Genomic DNA, 16,359 nt, shown 5'->3' with positions numbered 1-16,359 from the left:
CACACACACACACACACACACAAAACACACACACACACAAAGCTGTAGAGGAAAAATTCTGATTTGCAACAAAGCGTAAACGTTCGAGACAACATAAAGTTACACATTAAATACGCAAAATATAAACATACAGACTACATTGATGAATCTACCAAAAATACAGGTCTAATATAGAATCAATATACAGTTTGTACAATGTAATTTCTAAGTAGTATGTGTATGGCCAAAAATATGTGGACATGCAAACAAACATCTATGCTGTATTTGATAGTTGAACTTGTCATACGTGGGCATTGAACAGCCTCTGCTTTCCTGGTTTCAGGTTTTCCACCCAGATATTAAAACCTGGCCGCAGTGAGGGGCATAGTCCAAGCATAAAATAAAAACTGTCTCAGAACAAAATTCACCAGTGGGAATGGAACACCAGAAGTGAAATCTACATTACAACAAAACATGGGCCCCCGGAGTGCTCAGTTGGCCCATATATAGAGGTTTACTCCTCGACGCAGCAGGCCTGGGTTCGACTCCACCCTGCGTAGCTTTGCGGCGTGTCATTTTCCCTCTCTCTCCCCTACAAATGCCCCCAAAAAATCTTCAAAACATGTTATTTCTATATTATTGTACAGGTAAAGTTTATATCTATGATGATCAGATTAAATTCAAACTGAACAGCAGAGAGACTGACTGCAGTGAAGATGCCATCCGGAGACACGCTGTTGAGCTGCTCCATACACAGAGAAGAATGCAACCAATCCCTGGATCCTATAAAAGCAACCATGGTAGTTTCAGTGCGATATGGTTGTTGAAAATAACCAAAATTATCCTTTAAAGTGTCATCTAAACTACAGCAGAACAATTTGTAAACAGCAATGAAATACAGTATTTTCACAACCCCTTCACATACTCCAAAAGGGTGTTGAGTGTAAATATGTTTGTATTATTACTATTATTGCAATAACCAAATCAGTTTTTTTTCTATTTTTGATAATACTCTCTGTGAATTTTGTTCTCCTATGTCTATTTGATGTGTATTTGTGTTATTCTGATTCTGTTATTTGTTTTTCTTTTGAGCTGTTGGTGCATAGGCATTCCCCCAGTGTGGGATTAACAAAGTCTATTTTATCTTAGAGTCTGTGAAAAGGTTTCTGTCGCCCACCTCGGCCTTAGTCACATCGACAGCATAACTGCTCACATTCCAGGTAACTCCGGACCAACTTTTGTGGGTAGCACATGCTCAATCTCGCAATTTTTCTTCAACTACAAATGAGAGATAAGAGCCTTATTCGCATGGGACTGGTATTACCAGGGAACCTCAAGTGATTTAGAAATCACCCCCCCCACGTCTGAGTTTTGTGCAGTGCATTCACATGGGATAAGCAAAGTCTGTGTTTTACTCAAATTGGCTGACATGATCTCCCCCGTCTAACTTCGGATTCAGAGATTTAAATGTGAAATCTGAAAAAACTGCATGTCAAGTGTATAGTTCAACATGCTGTGGAGAGTAAATCTTATAGCACCAAACACAAGGCTTTGTCAATAATTTCAATCATAATTGCCAGTACAACTCTAGTCTCGCTTTGCCACTACTTTCCTCAACAGAGTGGCGGAAAGGGGTCTGGCTAGTCCATACAGCATTCCAGGATGGGAGAAAACGTTCTCTGGTTTATTGGGATTTCTTTAAACCAATCACAATCGCCTTGGGTGGTGCTAAAAACCGTGAAAAGCCACAGCACCTCTCGGGAAGAATCTTGTTTGGGTGGAACCTTTACGTTCAAAGGTTGTTTTAGTCGTGTTACAGAAACCTCCGATTGGACAGATAGTCTAGCTAGCTGTCTGGATTCATCCTGCAGAGAACTGAGGACCAGGTAAACAATAAAGCTCAGAAATCCATGCAATGTAAAATTCCAAACAAAACAAAACAGAAGGTAACAGACATCCAGCTGAAAAGAAGGAAAGCCGACAACATTTCTGGCAGCAATGGAGCAATCCTAGAAGTGGAACATCTCGGAAACAGACTACTACAACTCCAAATCACAAAGATGCTGATTGGGACGGGACTAATATTATCACACAACCTGGGTTTGTCAAAACAAGGTTTGGGGAATTTTCACTTGACAAATTACATACATGGTCCCCAGGTGATACTAGTTCTGTGCCAAAAGGGATAAGCGTGTAACTCCGGTTCCATGCGTTCGGGATCACAGCCTGGAGACGTTATGTTAAGGGTTTCTGTCATCTGTGGCATTCAGGAAAAAATAAATAGAACTCTCTACACTGCTGAGATTGTGGTATTTATGTGTCTTAATGGGGGTCATGGCCCAGATCAGAGCAAATGGGATGTTGCCTTGTACGTCAGGGTTGTGGAGTACAAGGCAATTTCTCACACGTTGTTTTGGTTACCTGATTCACAAGGTACCCGATTATCCTGAATGAAATGGTGAGTGAACGGTGAGACCTAGAACTGTCCATGTCTGTTCTGTAGTATGTTTCTACAGTAGTATTTTCTAAATAAAAAAATAAAAAATGTAAATTAGTAACGTAATGGAACAACATGACTGCATACCGATATAGTCGGCTGCCTTTGAGACGTGAGCTATAAGTAAACCCAGTGGGAGTGGGATAGGTTGTCATCTGAAGATTGCCTCATAATTTCATCAGACCAGAGCTACGCGGGTGTGACCTGGCACAGCACAAGGAAGCAGGAAGCTGCTATAAGCCCTAACTGAAGCACCACTACCAGGGAGCGCAAAATGATCCTGAGCAGCATAAAGTAAACACACGCCGTAGGCAGGTGCCGAATGCATGACACACGGGTACCTGTTCATCAGCACGCATGTGGTGTGACTGGGCTGGCTTCCTGTCATCTGGCAGGCTTTCTCCACATCCTCGAAGTACCTCTCTGCCGTTTTAACGTCGCCGATCTGGCCAAAAACAAAGTAGCAGCAGCATATTGACCACAGATCGGTGTGTAAAATGGGACAAGCACAAATATACTAGATTAGATTCCATGATTCTCCAGGGAACTCTGACTTATTGCAACTGCAAAGAATACATACAGAACATTACAAGAGGGAATAATGATGACAAAACAAATATATCTCAGTCTATTTCTATTACAATACAATGCATTTGCAAAGATAGGCGTTATTTGGGGCAATCAAGGTTTCCAGAAGTAAAAAAGTACTGTTTATTTTCTGCAAAGACAATACTAAATGACAGGCAGGCGTGTGTGTAGGACCAGTGTCCTCACAATTCTTACCTTACTTACATGTCTAGTTTCTCCTAATTCCAATCAAAGTCCTTTAAAAATAGATATGCTCCTTTCCCATATGCCAGTAGACGAGGATGCCTTTTTTTATTATTCATAGTGTGTCACGTTCAACGTCACAAACGCTGCTGACGGACGGAATTTGTGGTTGCAATAGGCTGCATGACAGACCCATTTACCTGACAACATGCCCCCTGTTAGAACTTCCTGGATTAACATACTTTTGTTGAACCCAAGCCAGGATTTTTTCTGCCTGCCGATTGAAGCTGGAGTCTGGGGGTTCTTTCTGACCTCCTGGAGTCTTACATGCCTGCTCTTGCCCATTGATTTTGGTTGAATGACCACTCCTGGGCAGAGTAACAATGGTACTGAATTGCGTGACAGTGGGTTGGTGAAGGCCAAAAACACCTTCGCCAGCCTGGTGACGACCAGCAACTTTTTATTTGAGCTCCACAGAAATCTCCCTTGATCAAATGTGCAGACCTGCAAGAAGATGCGTCCAATGCCACTGAGCAGCTGCACTCTCTGCAGGGGTTCATACTGGATAATGGAGTGATAGGTCTCCACAGCCAGAACATAGTCCTGAGAGAGAGAGAGAGAGAGAGAGAGAGAGAGAGAGAGAGAGAGAGAGAGAGAGAGAGAGAGAGAGAGAGAGAGAGAGAGAGAGATTAAAAAGAAGATGAAATAAAAATTTGAAAATGAGGAATGGAGGGCAAAGGAAAACAGAAGTTTAAAGCGAGAAAGGTAAACCGTAGGAGAAAAGACAGGTAGAGGACGAGCGAAATAAAGAAGAGCAGAGTTGGGGCGTGGAGAGAGAGAGAGAGAGAGGGGGGGGGTATTAATCAAACATGGAGTAATAGCTGGCCGAAGTGACCCTCTTCCCACCTCCACACTGCACATCGCTCACATGGTGACTGGACTGCTGAGCGGGGCGACAGAGAGAGGTCAGTGAGGTGTGTGTGCAGAGAGAGATAGTGTATACTGAGCTAGGATAAGGTACAAAAGTGTGTACTGTACATGTACATGTGTATTACGCCGCAGTTTTTTTTTTTTTAGGAAAGCTCTGGCTCAGTTAATGTCATTAGGCGTACAAGACAAAGAATTAATGGAGCCTACTACGGTCGGTGTATCCAGAGCCTGACATCTCTGTTTTGTCTCTGTGCCAAAGAGCTCTTTTGTTGTCCCAAAACTATTAAAAACACATAAATGAGCCGCACTTTTGCACTGGTCGACATGTTCCTTTATTACAATGAACACACACACTGTGGTTTATTCTGACTCAACCCCACATACGCCGTCCTGCTGCCAGAAGTACTCACTAGAATACGATGGCCGACAGGGGCAAACGCCCTGCAATTTAAGAGAATGCGCTGCAAATACACACAACACAACCAAATACACAAACGCGCTGTAAATAAAGAAGCGATGCAAAAAGAAAAGCAGAAGCAACAAAAAACGCTGCATCCAGATTACACAATGGACGTTCTCCGGGCCTCCAGAGGGAGCGCTAAGTGGAACAGCTGATCTTTGACACCACGAGAGAGAGAGCTCTGCCTTTTTATTAGATTTATTATCTGGTGTGGCTGCAGCCTGGAGACCTCCTGTCTCATGCCTCCCGTCCATGGACTGTATATTAAATTAGTATTATCAATATAATAAATCAATAAAATATAGTCTATGCTCCTGACTCATGTCCCCCTGTCTGTAGCCGTCACCGAGCTTTGACTTTTCAAAATAAAAGCTCGCGTCTGGTCCGCTATGTCTTTGTACTTTGATGTTTTGGATGTTTTTGAACTAAACATTAAGGCTAACAAATACAACTCTTACTTACAACATGATGAAGTTAGCAGTTTTGTGTTTATATGTTCGGGGCCGGATTTCTTCAGTTTGATAAATTCCACGGTCTCTATAAATCTATCTCAATGACTGGTTTACAGGGAGGGACTAGAAACCCTGTCTGTTGTTGTTTTTTGTTTCAAGAGTGAATTGCTCCAGAATATGAATACAGATTGATTACTTTTTTTTTTTTTTAACTTATTTTGTTGGCAACTGTTGTTCTACAATCACAATATTACACTTCAGTGATGCGCCTTTTGGACTAACATATTCCCTCTAATGTAAAATGGCTTAAATAAACAATGTTAAACGTTGATGCAGTTTTAAATGTTTTATTACCACGAGACAGACATGTTTCTGCTGGTTGAGTATCACCTGTGGCATGAGGCGAGACACACCCACCAAACCAGAGAAAACATATCTCAAATACAGACTTAGAATATTTGCAGTAGCACATCGTTTCACACCGTTCTGAGATTGAACCATAGACTGTATATAATATTAATAATAGTATACTAATATTAATTAATAATATACAGTCTATGGATTGAACGTGTCCCGGCTCGCTCACTCCCCGTGGGGTCGAAGATCAGCTGTTCCACTTAGCGCTCCCTCTTGAGGCCTGGAAAACATCCGTTGTGTAATCTGGATGCAGTGTTTTTTTGTTGCCTCTGCTTTTCTTTTTGCATCCCTTCTGTATTTGCGGCACGTTGGTGTATTTGGTTGTTTTGTGTGTATTGAAAGCCCGTTTGCTAAATGCTGCGCATATGTTTTGTCGAATTAATGAAGTTGTTTTCTTAATTTGCTCGTGTTTGGCCATTTGCATCGGTTCTCTTAAATTGCAGGGCGTTTGCCCCTGTCTGCCACGGCACTAGAACACCACATGCGAATGAATCCACGCGTTTGAGTAACATGCTAAAATCTAGGAAATTAATTTCAATATATTTTAGTTGGAACCAATGGGCTTGGGGCCGAGTGCCACAGACAGGGTAGGGAACTCAGAAAGTATTGTTGGTTACCATCTTTTAATGAGAAAAACTGAAACAGCCCCCTATACGTCTACCATACAGTTTCTTTCCCAGAATTACAGTACAGTGGCGGGCAACACCGGTTAAGTGCTAAATTATATGAAAAGTCAAACTGTTGACTACACAACCCAAGAAGTAATTTTAAGTATTCAAGTTTGGTAGTATATGTGCTACAACATGTAAAACTACTGACATGGAATGTAGAGTTAGACATATTGAAACTCAAATTGAGCCAAATAATTCAAAAAAGTGCTGTAATCTCAATTCTCACCGTTAGATGGCACTGTGGTTCTCTCTAGAGTCTGATCAAATCTACACCCCAACAGACTCTCTCTCTCTCTCTCTCTCTCTCTCTCTCTCTCTCTCTCTCTCTCGCTCTCTCTCTCTGACCAAGAATCCAATTAGTGGTCAGTCTGGGGGGATTTCACTGTGAATCCTCCACCAGTCTGGCATCAGAGATCTCGGAGTCTCTCTCAAACACACACACACGCGCACACCCATGCACACACCTTCATCAGCAGTAGACAGTTGGCCATGGAGTACATGACCCTGCTGAGGCGAGACCTCCACAGCTTAAGAGACCCTAAAAACAGGGAGAGAAGAAGAAGAAGACAGATGGTTTATATCTTAAAGAGTGACTTCCTATTTTCATTCCACCTGCTTTTCTGGGCGTCCCACTAACGTCACCCTTTCCCCACACTCTTCCATTCATTGCTCTTATCCATCCATCCCTCTTATTAAACCGCCCCCCAACCCCAGGGTTTATTTTAAGGCGAAGAACACACTGCGGCACACTCTGCTTTTCTATTTTCCCTCAGACAGTGCACCCCGTGGAAGAGTTAGTGTTCAGGCCTATTAGTATTCATTGCTGTGTGTGTGTGTGTGTGTGTGTGTGTGTGTGTGTGTTGGGGAGAAGAGCTAATCACTCAGTTGGGGTCTGATGTGTGAAGGCGAGGCCCTGCGTTATTGACTTGACTGTTGACTGTCTGTGTGGGTAGAGAGAGGAGAGACAGAGGGCACAGCTCTTACACTGCTTTAAGAAGGGGGAGAACCTGTCAGAACTGGCGCACCCTCACACATACACCCATACACGCATCACTCTGACAATTTCCCCCAAATTATAAGCAAGTGTCTTGGTACAATTAGCTCAACTTCACCAAGTGGCTTGCTGTTGTTCATCACTGAGAATTAGCTGATTAAATGGCTTGTAGTTGCTTTAAAAAACAAAAACCTGACACACAGCCTTTGGACAAGTTTCTAAATTTGTGGTCACAGGGATTGCAAACACAAGACTCAGAGAACCCTGCATTATTAACATATATTGCTGAGTTGAGAAAGTCTAATAGAAGAGAAAGAACATTCTATTTACATAAAGCTGATGAATTTCAGATGAAGGTGCATGCCTATTTCCCCAGCACACTTGCAGATATGAGTGGTTTGGAATGGATTGATCTGTATTGATCTGTTTGGTGTCGAGGGCTGAAGAGACTGTTTGATATTCTGCGCGGGTACCGAAGCAGTGAGGTGCTAAACACTTTTAGAGCACTGCATTGGTGTGTTTATGTGGTTGAAAGTGTGAGTATGTGTGGCCGAGGTATGCTGCAGTCCTGCACCAGGTGTGCTTCTGACTCAGAGTGTGTGTGCGTGTGTGTGTGTGTTTGTGTGTGTGTGTAACCCACTGGGGCACATGACCTCATTCTCCTCCCACAGTGTGATGCAGTCTGGGACTGTGGCCAGGTCTGGAGCCAAATGTCTGTGTGCGTGAGCATATGTGTGTGTGTGTGTGTGTGTGTGTGTGTGTGTGTGTGTGCATGAGCATGAGCATGTGTGTGTGTGTGCATGAGCGTGTGTGTGTGTGTGTGTGTGTGCGTGTGCGTGAGGATGTGTGTGTGTGTGTGCATTTACCTTCCCTGTTCTCCTGTGTTAGGGTGACCATGCTGCCATCCTCGGCCAGGCCTTTCTCCAAGTTCTCCAGAATCTGTTAACAGGAAGGAGAAAAAGTCAAACTGCAGAGGGTGAAGTTGCTTCAGTGCCAGTACTGTATTCGATTTGGAATCCACATATTTAATAACTCTAAAATCCAGATATATTTGGCTGTTTCCACAGGTGTTTGGTTTTCTGTGGATGTGTAGTTTTATTGTGTGAATACTACAGGGTATGCATGTCTTTATGTTCATCCAGAGGCTGTCTTCATGTGTGTGTTGTGTATACTAACGGCGAGGCAGACAGTTTTGAGATTGTGCAGGCGGTCCAGAGCCTCCTGGGGCTTGGCCAGGTACTGGGGAAGCTCGGCATGCAGCAGCCGCATGGAGAACGGCACCATGGAGCCTGGACAGGAGGGAGGGAGGGAGGTGAGATAGAGGGAGGACAAGAAGAAAACAGGAGACGGAGGGAGAAAATGTGTGAGGGAAAAGGGGGGGAAAGGGTAGAATGAGGACATAACGGGAGGGAGAGAGAGGGAAGGCAGAGAGAGACAGAAAGACACAGAGTGCGAGATGAGAATATAACCCCATCCATCCATCCATCCACACACAGACAGACAACCCTGGAGGCAGGAACCTACAGATGGCATTGAGCTACGTATGGCTGCTTATTAAACCCTCTCATCTCGCTCACTCTGTGTGTGCTGCACAGCTCCATCACTCATCTTTCTGACACACACAGACACACACACTGACACACACACTGACACACACTCTCTCTTCAGGTGAGTTCCCGGGCTTTGATCAGAGTCTCTTTGATATTGTCATCAGACCTGAAGCTCAGCTAGCTGGTCCATCTTTGGCTGCCGCTTCTGCCTGGATAATTTCCAAATGGATGTTATTGTTCTGCAATCCAGTTCGGTGAACTTTGACATGCGATTTGTGCCTCTGACCGATAAGACACCGCCATGACAGTTCTGACTTTAAGGAACAGTCAAGTGTGTCCAACACAATGTGGACACACTTGACTCTTCCTTAAAGACAATGACAATGTGGACAATGTGGCGCTTCACTGTTCTCTTCCAGTCACAGACTGGTTGACAGCCCGTCCCAGGATGGTGTCACTTTTCCTTCCACATAACTCTTTGTTCCTCAACCCCATAGAGTAATGATCAGTTATGGATCGGGCATGCAAGAGTATTGCTATGATGTAAATGTGTGTGATGTAAATGAGAATTTATGACCAACTGCAAAAAGTGTGTATAGTTAATATGTATAATACATTTTGTATTGCATTACTGGAATTACTTTAGTTTCATTTAGTGCAAATGTGAATTACTCCCTGCAAACAATGGCAAAAGCAATGAAGCCTATTAAAGCATAATGCAGCATATCTAAATAATTTCTGTGACATAGACTGTAAAGTGGCATAATCCATGCAACAAAGGAGGGGCCTTCTGTTTGTTGTAATGGAATCTTGCTTTAAACTAAGTAAATCAATAAAAGATAAGACAATAGTGATCCTTATTGTAATGCTATTAAGTGACAACGTGTTATGTTGGGAGGACAGCCACAGCAGAGGATGTTGTATACTTCACTAATGTGTTTACTGAGTTAATGGACTGAGGATGGGAGGAGGATTCGGTTTCGGATTCAACAGAATCTTAACCAGTGGATTCAGTATTTGACCAAAACCCCCAAAATCTGAATATCGACGTGTGAAAAGACGGATGCATCTTTCTTAAGTTATTGTTTGAAACATGAAACAAATCAAGACTGAAAGTAAATTATTAAGATACAGCAAGAAAAAGGACATGGGTATATGCTACTCATCAGGCAAGTGGCATTCAGATTTTAACATTTCTGGACTTAAAATTGAACTAAACTTTTCATTTGGCAAACAAAAACCTAATAACTATCCAACATTGATTCCTTCTCGAGCACCAAGTCAATCCTAATTTTTCTGTGAGTGATACATGGGCAGAGTCTCTTAAAAGCATTCAAAGAGTGCGATCATGAGTAATAGATAGTCAATGCAAGCGTTGGGCCGGAGAAATGTTCGACTTCTGATGCCAAGCTACTTGTGCCAGTTTGTCTGCGAGCACCTAGCAGGGCACAAAGCGTTTAAATTGAGCAATGGAAAGTCAATCGTTGGTCTCTTTAGAAGGCTGTGCCGTGTAGCTTCAAGTGTGCTTTTTTGTACGACTGTGTGTGTCTGTTTGTGTGCGTGTGTGTGTGTGTGTGTGTGTGTGTGTGTGCGTGCGCAGCTGTGTTTCTGCTACTGCCTTCACTGTGGTAGCCTGAGGGGCGAAGCAGATCCAAAGTAATGGGAATACATTAGAGAGCAATTCATGCAGTGTAAAAAAGAGGAAAAACAAAACCAAAAGAACTGCTGGAGACAAGTAGAGTTGTTGGAGCTTCTCGACGATACAGTCTAATATCAAGCTCCTGGCAGAAACTTTCCTTTGAATATTTAATAGCACACTGCTGGTATACTTGTGTATCCTTAAAGAAATATGAGTAAAATGCAAACTCCTTTTGGACAGCAGGCTTATAACACATTTAAAACTCATAGATAAGAGTTTTAGAACAGCTTTTTCGGGCCTATTCAACCTTTGGGTCAGCCTTCAAAGAGAATTCACAGAGCCGCTTTTGAACAAAAGAAATATGAAAAGAGATATGAAACGATACATGATCTTACAATGGAAGACTTTGTAGATTAAAGTTTCGGGGATCACTACCGAAAGTGCTCCTCCTACATCAAAGATCCAATAATAGTGACTCCAAAGGACAGAGGTTGGTGTGGTTTAACACGCGCTGAGTGTGTGTATATACCTCTCCTCCCAGGGTAAACAGTGGGGCAGTACTCATAGTAGAGGTCTGGTTGATCCAGGTTGCCAAAGGGCTCAAACTCCAGTTCAGCGTTTTGGAAGAGGTTCAGCTTGGTGAGGAGGGCCAGCCGCACAAACCAGAGCTGGAATACACACAAACAGCCCCATCTATTTGTTAGATGAAGGGATAAGACGTTATACAAAAGAAACATTAAAAACAAATCACGTGAATTCTCCTATCTCGCCTGGTGACAGCTGTACTGCCATTTGTCAGTTAACAGCCAGGGCCCTATTTTAACCATCTAAGTGCATGGTGTGAAACGCCTGGTGCAGGTGCGTTTGGGGGGGGTTCTAATCCACTTTTGTCATTTTATCGGCAGAAAAAATGGTCCGTGGTTGAAAAGGATTACTTAGTGTCTCAATTAAGCATAGAAGTGTTTTGGACGTAACATGCAATAAACCAATCAGTGTAAGCTACCCTTCCCTTTACTGTACAAGCCAGGCGTATTTGTACCTTGGCGCATTGCTATTATGATGGCGGATTTGCTGAGCAGGAGGAGAGGTTTTCAGGTAAGAAACTGATCTGCTTGTGTGTGAAGTGAAAGTGCATGAGCAGATCATATCATAATGGTATTTGACAACTTTGAATAATTTGCATGTTTGTGTGCTGCTGCGCTTCCCTGTGTGTGTGTATAACAAGCACAGTGTGCGCGTGCTGTGCACAAGCCTAGGCACATTTTACTAATAAGCTGTTGAAATAACAATGACATGCTACTTTTAGACCAGGTTTTTTGTTGGTCAATAGCTGGGATCACTTTTTGTTGCCTCAAGATAGCAATACGCCAAGAATGCACCTGAACACACCTCCCTGTAAGACCAGCACGCCCATGGGCGCAAAGATGGGCGCAGGTGCATTCTCTATTTAAACGATACGGGCTCTGGATGGGAAATTGACAACGGTCCTGCATTAGGCTTTGTGCGGCACCAAGTGCAAGATAGGGCCCTCAGACTGTATGTCTGTGTTTTTGTTTTTCTATCGCCACATTTCCACGGCACGGTACATATGGGGTGGAATCACCAGACGCCTCCCGATACGAAATGGGCACAATACTTTATTATTGCGATTTGAACCCTTGTTTTGTCTTCACTCTTGGGACCTTCTTGTATGCCTTGGGTCAAATTGACCCCTGACTTATTTGGGGTTTTAAAACAATTCTGAAAGGAAATTTTATTTGATAATCTATTAACAAATATTGTCTTCATCTCAATTTCAAACAATTGAGCTAGCATATATGTTTAGGGAATGCAATCAGTCTCTAAAAGATAACAATTAAAAATGGAAGTGGGATTTGTTTTTTGTCATAAGATATAATTCATGTTAAAATTCCACTATGTGGTCATTCTTATCTTGGAATACATAAGTGGTCTTATTCAGAAACATTTCTGAATTGAGTCAGGAATACATGTTTATCACAAAAAAAGTTAAGGCCATTGATTTTCAGGTACAAAAAATGTAAATGGGTCAACGTTTTGCAATATTCTGCAAAATATTTTGCAATTTATAACCTTTTTTCTAAACTTCAGATTTTTCCATATTTCAAATGATCCCCAAAAGGAAACTTTGTCAACATCCGTTTTACCTAAAAAGATACATTCTTGTGTGTTCAAATCACTTCAATGTTATTGCTGCAAAATGGGACTGTCAAGCAGGCAACTGACCAACACATACAGTATATTATAAAAGATCGATACTTGGCGCCTGTGTATCGATACAGTATTGCTAGTGAAGATATCGCGAGACTGTGCTGTATCCATTTTTTCCCCCATCCCTAATGGTTCAGCACAGGATCCAGGGAGAGCGGTATCGCGTTAAAGATAATGTCATGGCAGTTCACGTGCCAGCGCTATGACGAGGCGCTAATAATCCCGCCACATTGACGGGGTACTATCTGCAGTAGAAAGGAAATCTAGAAATGTACCTGGAACTAGGAGTGAGTGGAGGAGCGTGGAGTGAAGTGGAGCTCAACGCAGTGAAAATGAAGCATTAATCTTGTGACTTAATTAGTCCCAAAACTGTAAATATTTCCCAGTTAATTTGGCCATGTATTATACAATAACATGCTCAATAATGTAATAAAACTTTGTGGCTTTGATTGTACGTTGATAACATTTGAAACTATAGTGTAATACATCATTGGTGCAGTATTCATTAAATGATCTCATGTTCTTAAATCATTAAAAAACGACATTATGGGGTTGCAATCCGGTTCCAAAGCCCAGCCATTTGAGTTGTGATTGGATTTTTCAAGGCTAATACTGATATTGATATGAAAGACTAAATAATCTGAAGATTTACTGTCCAGTATTCATTTTCCAACATGAACAAAGGATAAGGATGCCTTGAATGTATTTCTTTTTAGAATTGTGACCAAGATATGTACAGAGCTGGACATTTTATGTTTGAATCAAACGAATGAAAACTTCTCTGTGTTTATGCTGTGTAGATCTTCTGCACACGTGAAGAAGCAGGCTGTTCCAGGACCATGCGGTGCCGTCATGAGTGTCTGACAGCACAAATGCACTTGGACAGAATCCAAGGCGCGTGCAGTTGTTTCCTGATGTGATAGAGTTGGGGATGGACTACCTCCCAGTGATACAACATGGAAGGATCCAGAAGCTCCTGGGCAGCATGGCAACCCCCCAAAAACTGACTTTTCTTGACTTTGTAACACCACAACATCCTGCAGTCATGTTCAGCGAAGTGCAAGTTAGGGCTGGCAATTGTTAAAAAAAATGCAATACCTGTACCAATACTGTGACTTCGATACAGGTTCCTAAACTATACTTGTTTCAAAATAAATTCTATATTTTAATATACTATTGGTATTAACAAAAAGAAATTAGATCATTAAGGCACGCATTTTTATTTTCCAGCTACTTTGTGAGCCATCTCTGTGTAACGTAGAGTTCTCCTGCGTGTCTCTCTGACGTGTAACGTTAGACATCCAATCACCGACATTATTAGAGCTTTGTAGAGGCATGCTGTGTGCTTCTTGGCCTACTGACACTGATAAGATTTGCTCCTTAGGTATTGAAATTGGCTATTTAATGATAAGGCATTTTTTTGATACTCAATACTACGGAGGCAATTCGATTAGTACCTAAAGAGTATTGAATCTGGTACGCAGCCCTAGTGCTAATGTCCTGTGGGAAGAACAGTTGGTGGTAAAAGGTTAACAGAGATGCCTATTAGTCATCATTTTGAAGAAAACAACTAAACGCAGAAAACCCCCACATTAAACACATTTAAAAAAAAAAAAAGGGCCACACATCAAAAACCTGGATTTGAAAACTGTGGTGTTTTAGAACATAAAACAAGCCGTAATATGCAGCATGAGGCAAAAACAGGGTCGATTAACTTAAAGTCTCATACACTGAGCTTACCACAGGGGTGGCCTTCTTAATGAGCTCATGCAGCCATCCATCTTCTGGATGGAGCTCCACAAACCCAGCCATAAAAATGTGCTAACAGCAACACTAACAAATGGTATCAAAGGACAGTAGAAAAAATAAAACTAGCAAGTTAGTGGTCATATTCTCTAAAAAAAAAAACACTTCCGTCCTCCTAAAATGAAACTCAACATAGTATCACTAAAAAATAATTCTATTATCAGTTTGAATACTAAACAAAATGACCAAAAATGTAGTGGACTCCTAATACCCAAATTACAGTGTAACAAATAACAGATGAGATGAGCTGGTTATACAATTTCAGTGAGAACTTTCTTTGAGTGCAAGTTCATTATTGGGTTTATTTTCAGCTAAGTGCAAAATCAACTTCATTTTTAAGTGCTCTTTTGGAATTAGATTGAAATGAATCTGCAGAACAAGACCTCCCTTGGCTTCACTCTCCATCACCCTCCAACACAGAGAGATGAATGGACAGATGAAGAGAAAGTCACTGGCGTCTTACCTGCAGTGTGTCGGTGGTGTGGGAGGTCGGCTGGCCAGCCTTTCCGTATCCCTGACCATGAGCTGTCAGCAGCCGGCCCGTCAGATCTATCGCAGCCCGCCAGTTTTTACTGCTCTGCAGGGGAGAAAAGACACAGCACGCTGGATCTGAAACACACACCGTGACTGAGTGATGGAAAAATAGACGAAGACCTGGGGCTAAAACATATCAACGCGGTTCCAGCTATCATGGGCACAATCACACATCACTAACAAGGTGTCACTTCGCAACTACCACCTTGTTTCGGATATTTAAATGCATCTATTAAACCAACCATATTTCAAAGGATAATTCCTTTGTATTACAACGTGTTCAAAGTTTCAGCATTCATTCATTCAAGTCCTGGGAACTTGGCAAAATTACAACACACTCTACAACAAAGTCCGATGCCAAAAATCAGTCTTCAACCTAAGCTTGACGGTTCATTCTTCACCGAGGAAACAAGAGTTTCAGACCAATCTCAACTCAACGTCCACTTACTCTCTTGTTCAGGAGCTTTTGGCCATGTCACACAGTCCAGCACAGGGTTGGGCTTGGTCAGCTGCCATGGACATGCAGAGGCTCAAACATTACATATTCCTAAGGCTGAATACAAAATCATTCAGATATCACAACCTATTTGTTTATCAGAATCATTTATTTGTCATTATAAATGATTCTGATGAATGAATATATATATTTTTTTAATCAGCTATAATAAATGCCGATACCAATAGTTTGGAAAATACCTTATATCGACCAATAATATCCCTATTCTTTCTGCAGCAGGGTATTAATCAATGACTTTGTATGCTGAAGAATATTTAATAGAAACAAATAAAAAAATACCTAATTTGCATACTTAAGTAAGATGTAAGGATTGACAGTGACTAGAGCCTTGATATTTCCTAAATATTTTAATCCAATTGCTATATAAATATTGCTTTCATCTAACCGATAAAGAGAAGTCGGGAGTGACTCAGTGTTTCAGGTCCTGTTTCAGCCCCTACAAGTTTTGCGTTTTTTACCGTTGTTGTGTATCTTCAAATATTCAAGCTTAATTAAAAAAATAAAACTGTGTCATTGTTGCCTCACTGTTTGGTCCCTAACAAGGTTGCATTATCTTACATGACATTGTTAACTCTAAACTGATACATGTCACATCTGATGCTGCAAAACAAAAGTCACTACACATGAAATGAGGCAGGTGTGGGTGTAAGCGCACAAATGAGATTGTTCTAGCCGATGTGTGGAAGTGAGGCTGGAGGACAAAGCGCCTACTCACTCAAGCATAGTGGACACACCCACATCCACACACACACACACACACACACACACACACACACACACACACACACACAAACACACACACACACACATTAGCAGCATCTGCTTCCACAGGAGGTGGTACAATAGGTAAGAGGGGAAACAAGGTGATGAGGTGGTAGTGGAGGTAAAGGGGTGGGGGGAGGGGGGGGGGGGG

General features: G+C 42.0%; 1 protein-coding gene across 3 annotated transcripts in view; it reads right to left on the bottom strand.

The window, feature by feature from the left end:
- Positions 1 to 16,359, bottom strand: part of trappc12 (trafficking protein particle complex 12) — a 34,059-nt gene that overhangs the window by 1,922 nt on the left and 15,778 nt on the right. For all 3 annotated transcript variants that reach the window (XM_034857667.1, XM_034857669.1, XM_034857668.1), the window contains exons 4-10: positions 14,859 to 14,972; positions 10,890 to 11,028; positions 8,348 to 8,460; positions 8,038 to 8,110; positions 6,642 to 6,715; positions 3,752 to 3,850; positions 2,818 to 2,921 (exon numbers count right to left, since the gene is read on the bottom strand). In XM_034857667.1, the coding sequence (XP_034713558.1) occupies positions 2,818 to 2,921; positions 3,752 to 3,850; positions 6,642 to 6,715; positions 8,038 to 8,110; positions 8,348 to 8,460; positions 10,890 to 11,028; positions 14,859 to 14,972 (716 nt within the window). The remainder of the gene's footprint in view (positions 1 to 2,817; positions 2,922 to 3,751; positions 3,851 to 6,641; positions 6,716 to 8,037; positions 8,111 to 8,347; positions 8,461 to 10,889; positions 11,029 to 14,858; positions 14,973 to 16,359) is intronic.

Source organism: Etheostoma cragini, chromosome 20, assembly GCF_013103735.1.
Source record: "Etheostoma cragini isolate CJK2018 chromosome 20, CSU_Ecrag_1.0, whole genome shotgun sequence".
Taxonomy (NCBI): domain Eukaryota; kingdom Metazoa; phylum Chordata; class Actinopteri; order Perciformes; family Percidae; genus Etheostoma; species Etheostoma cragini.
The sequence above is the reverse complement of the archived record's forward strand: the minus strand, read 5'-3'. Positions and strand labels throughout refer to the sequence as shown.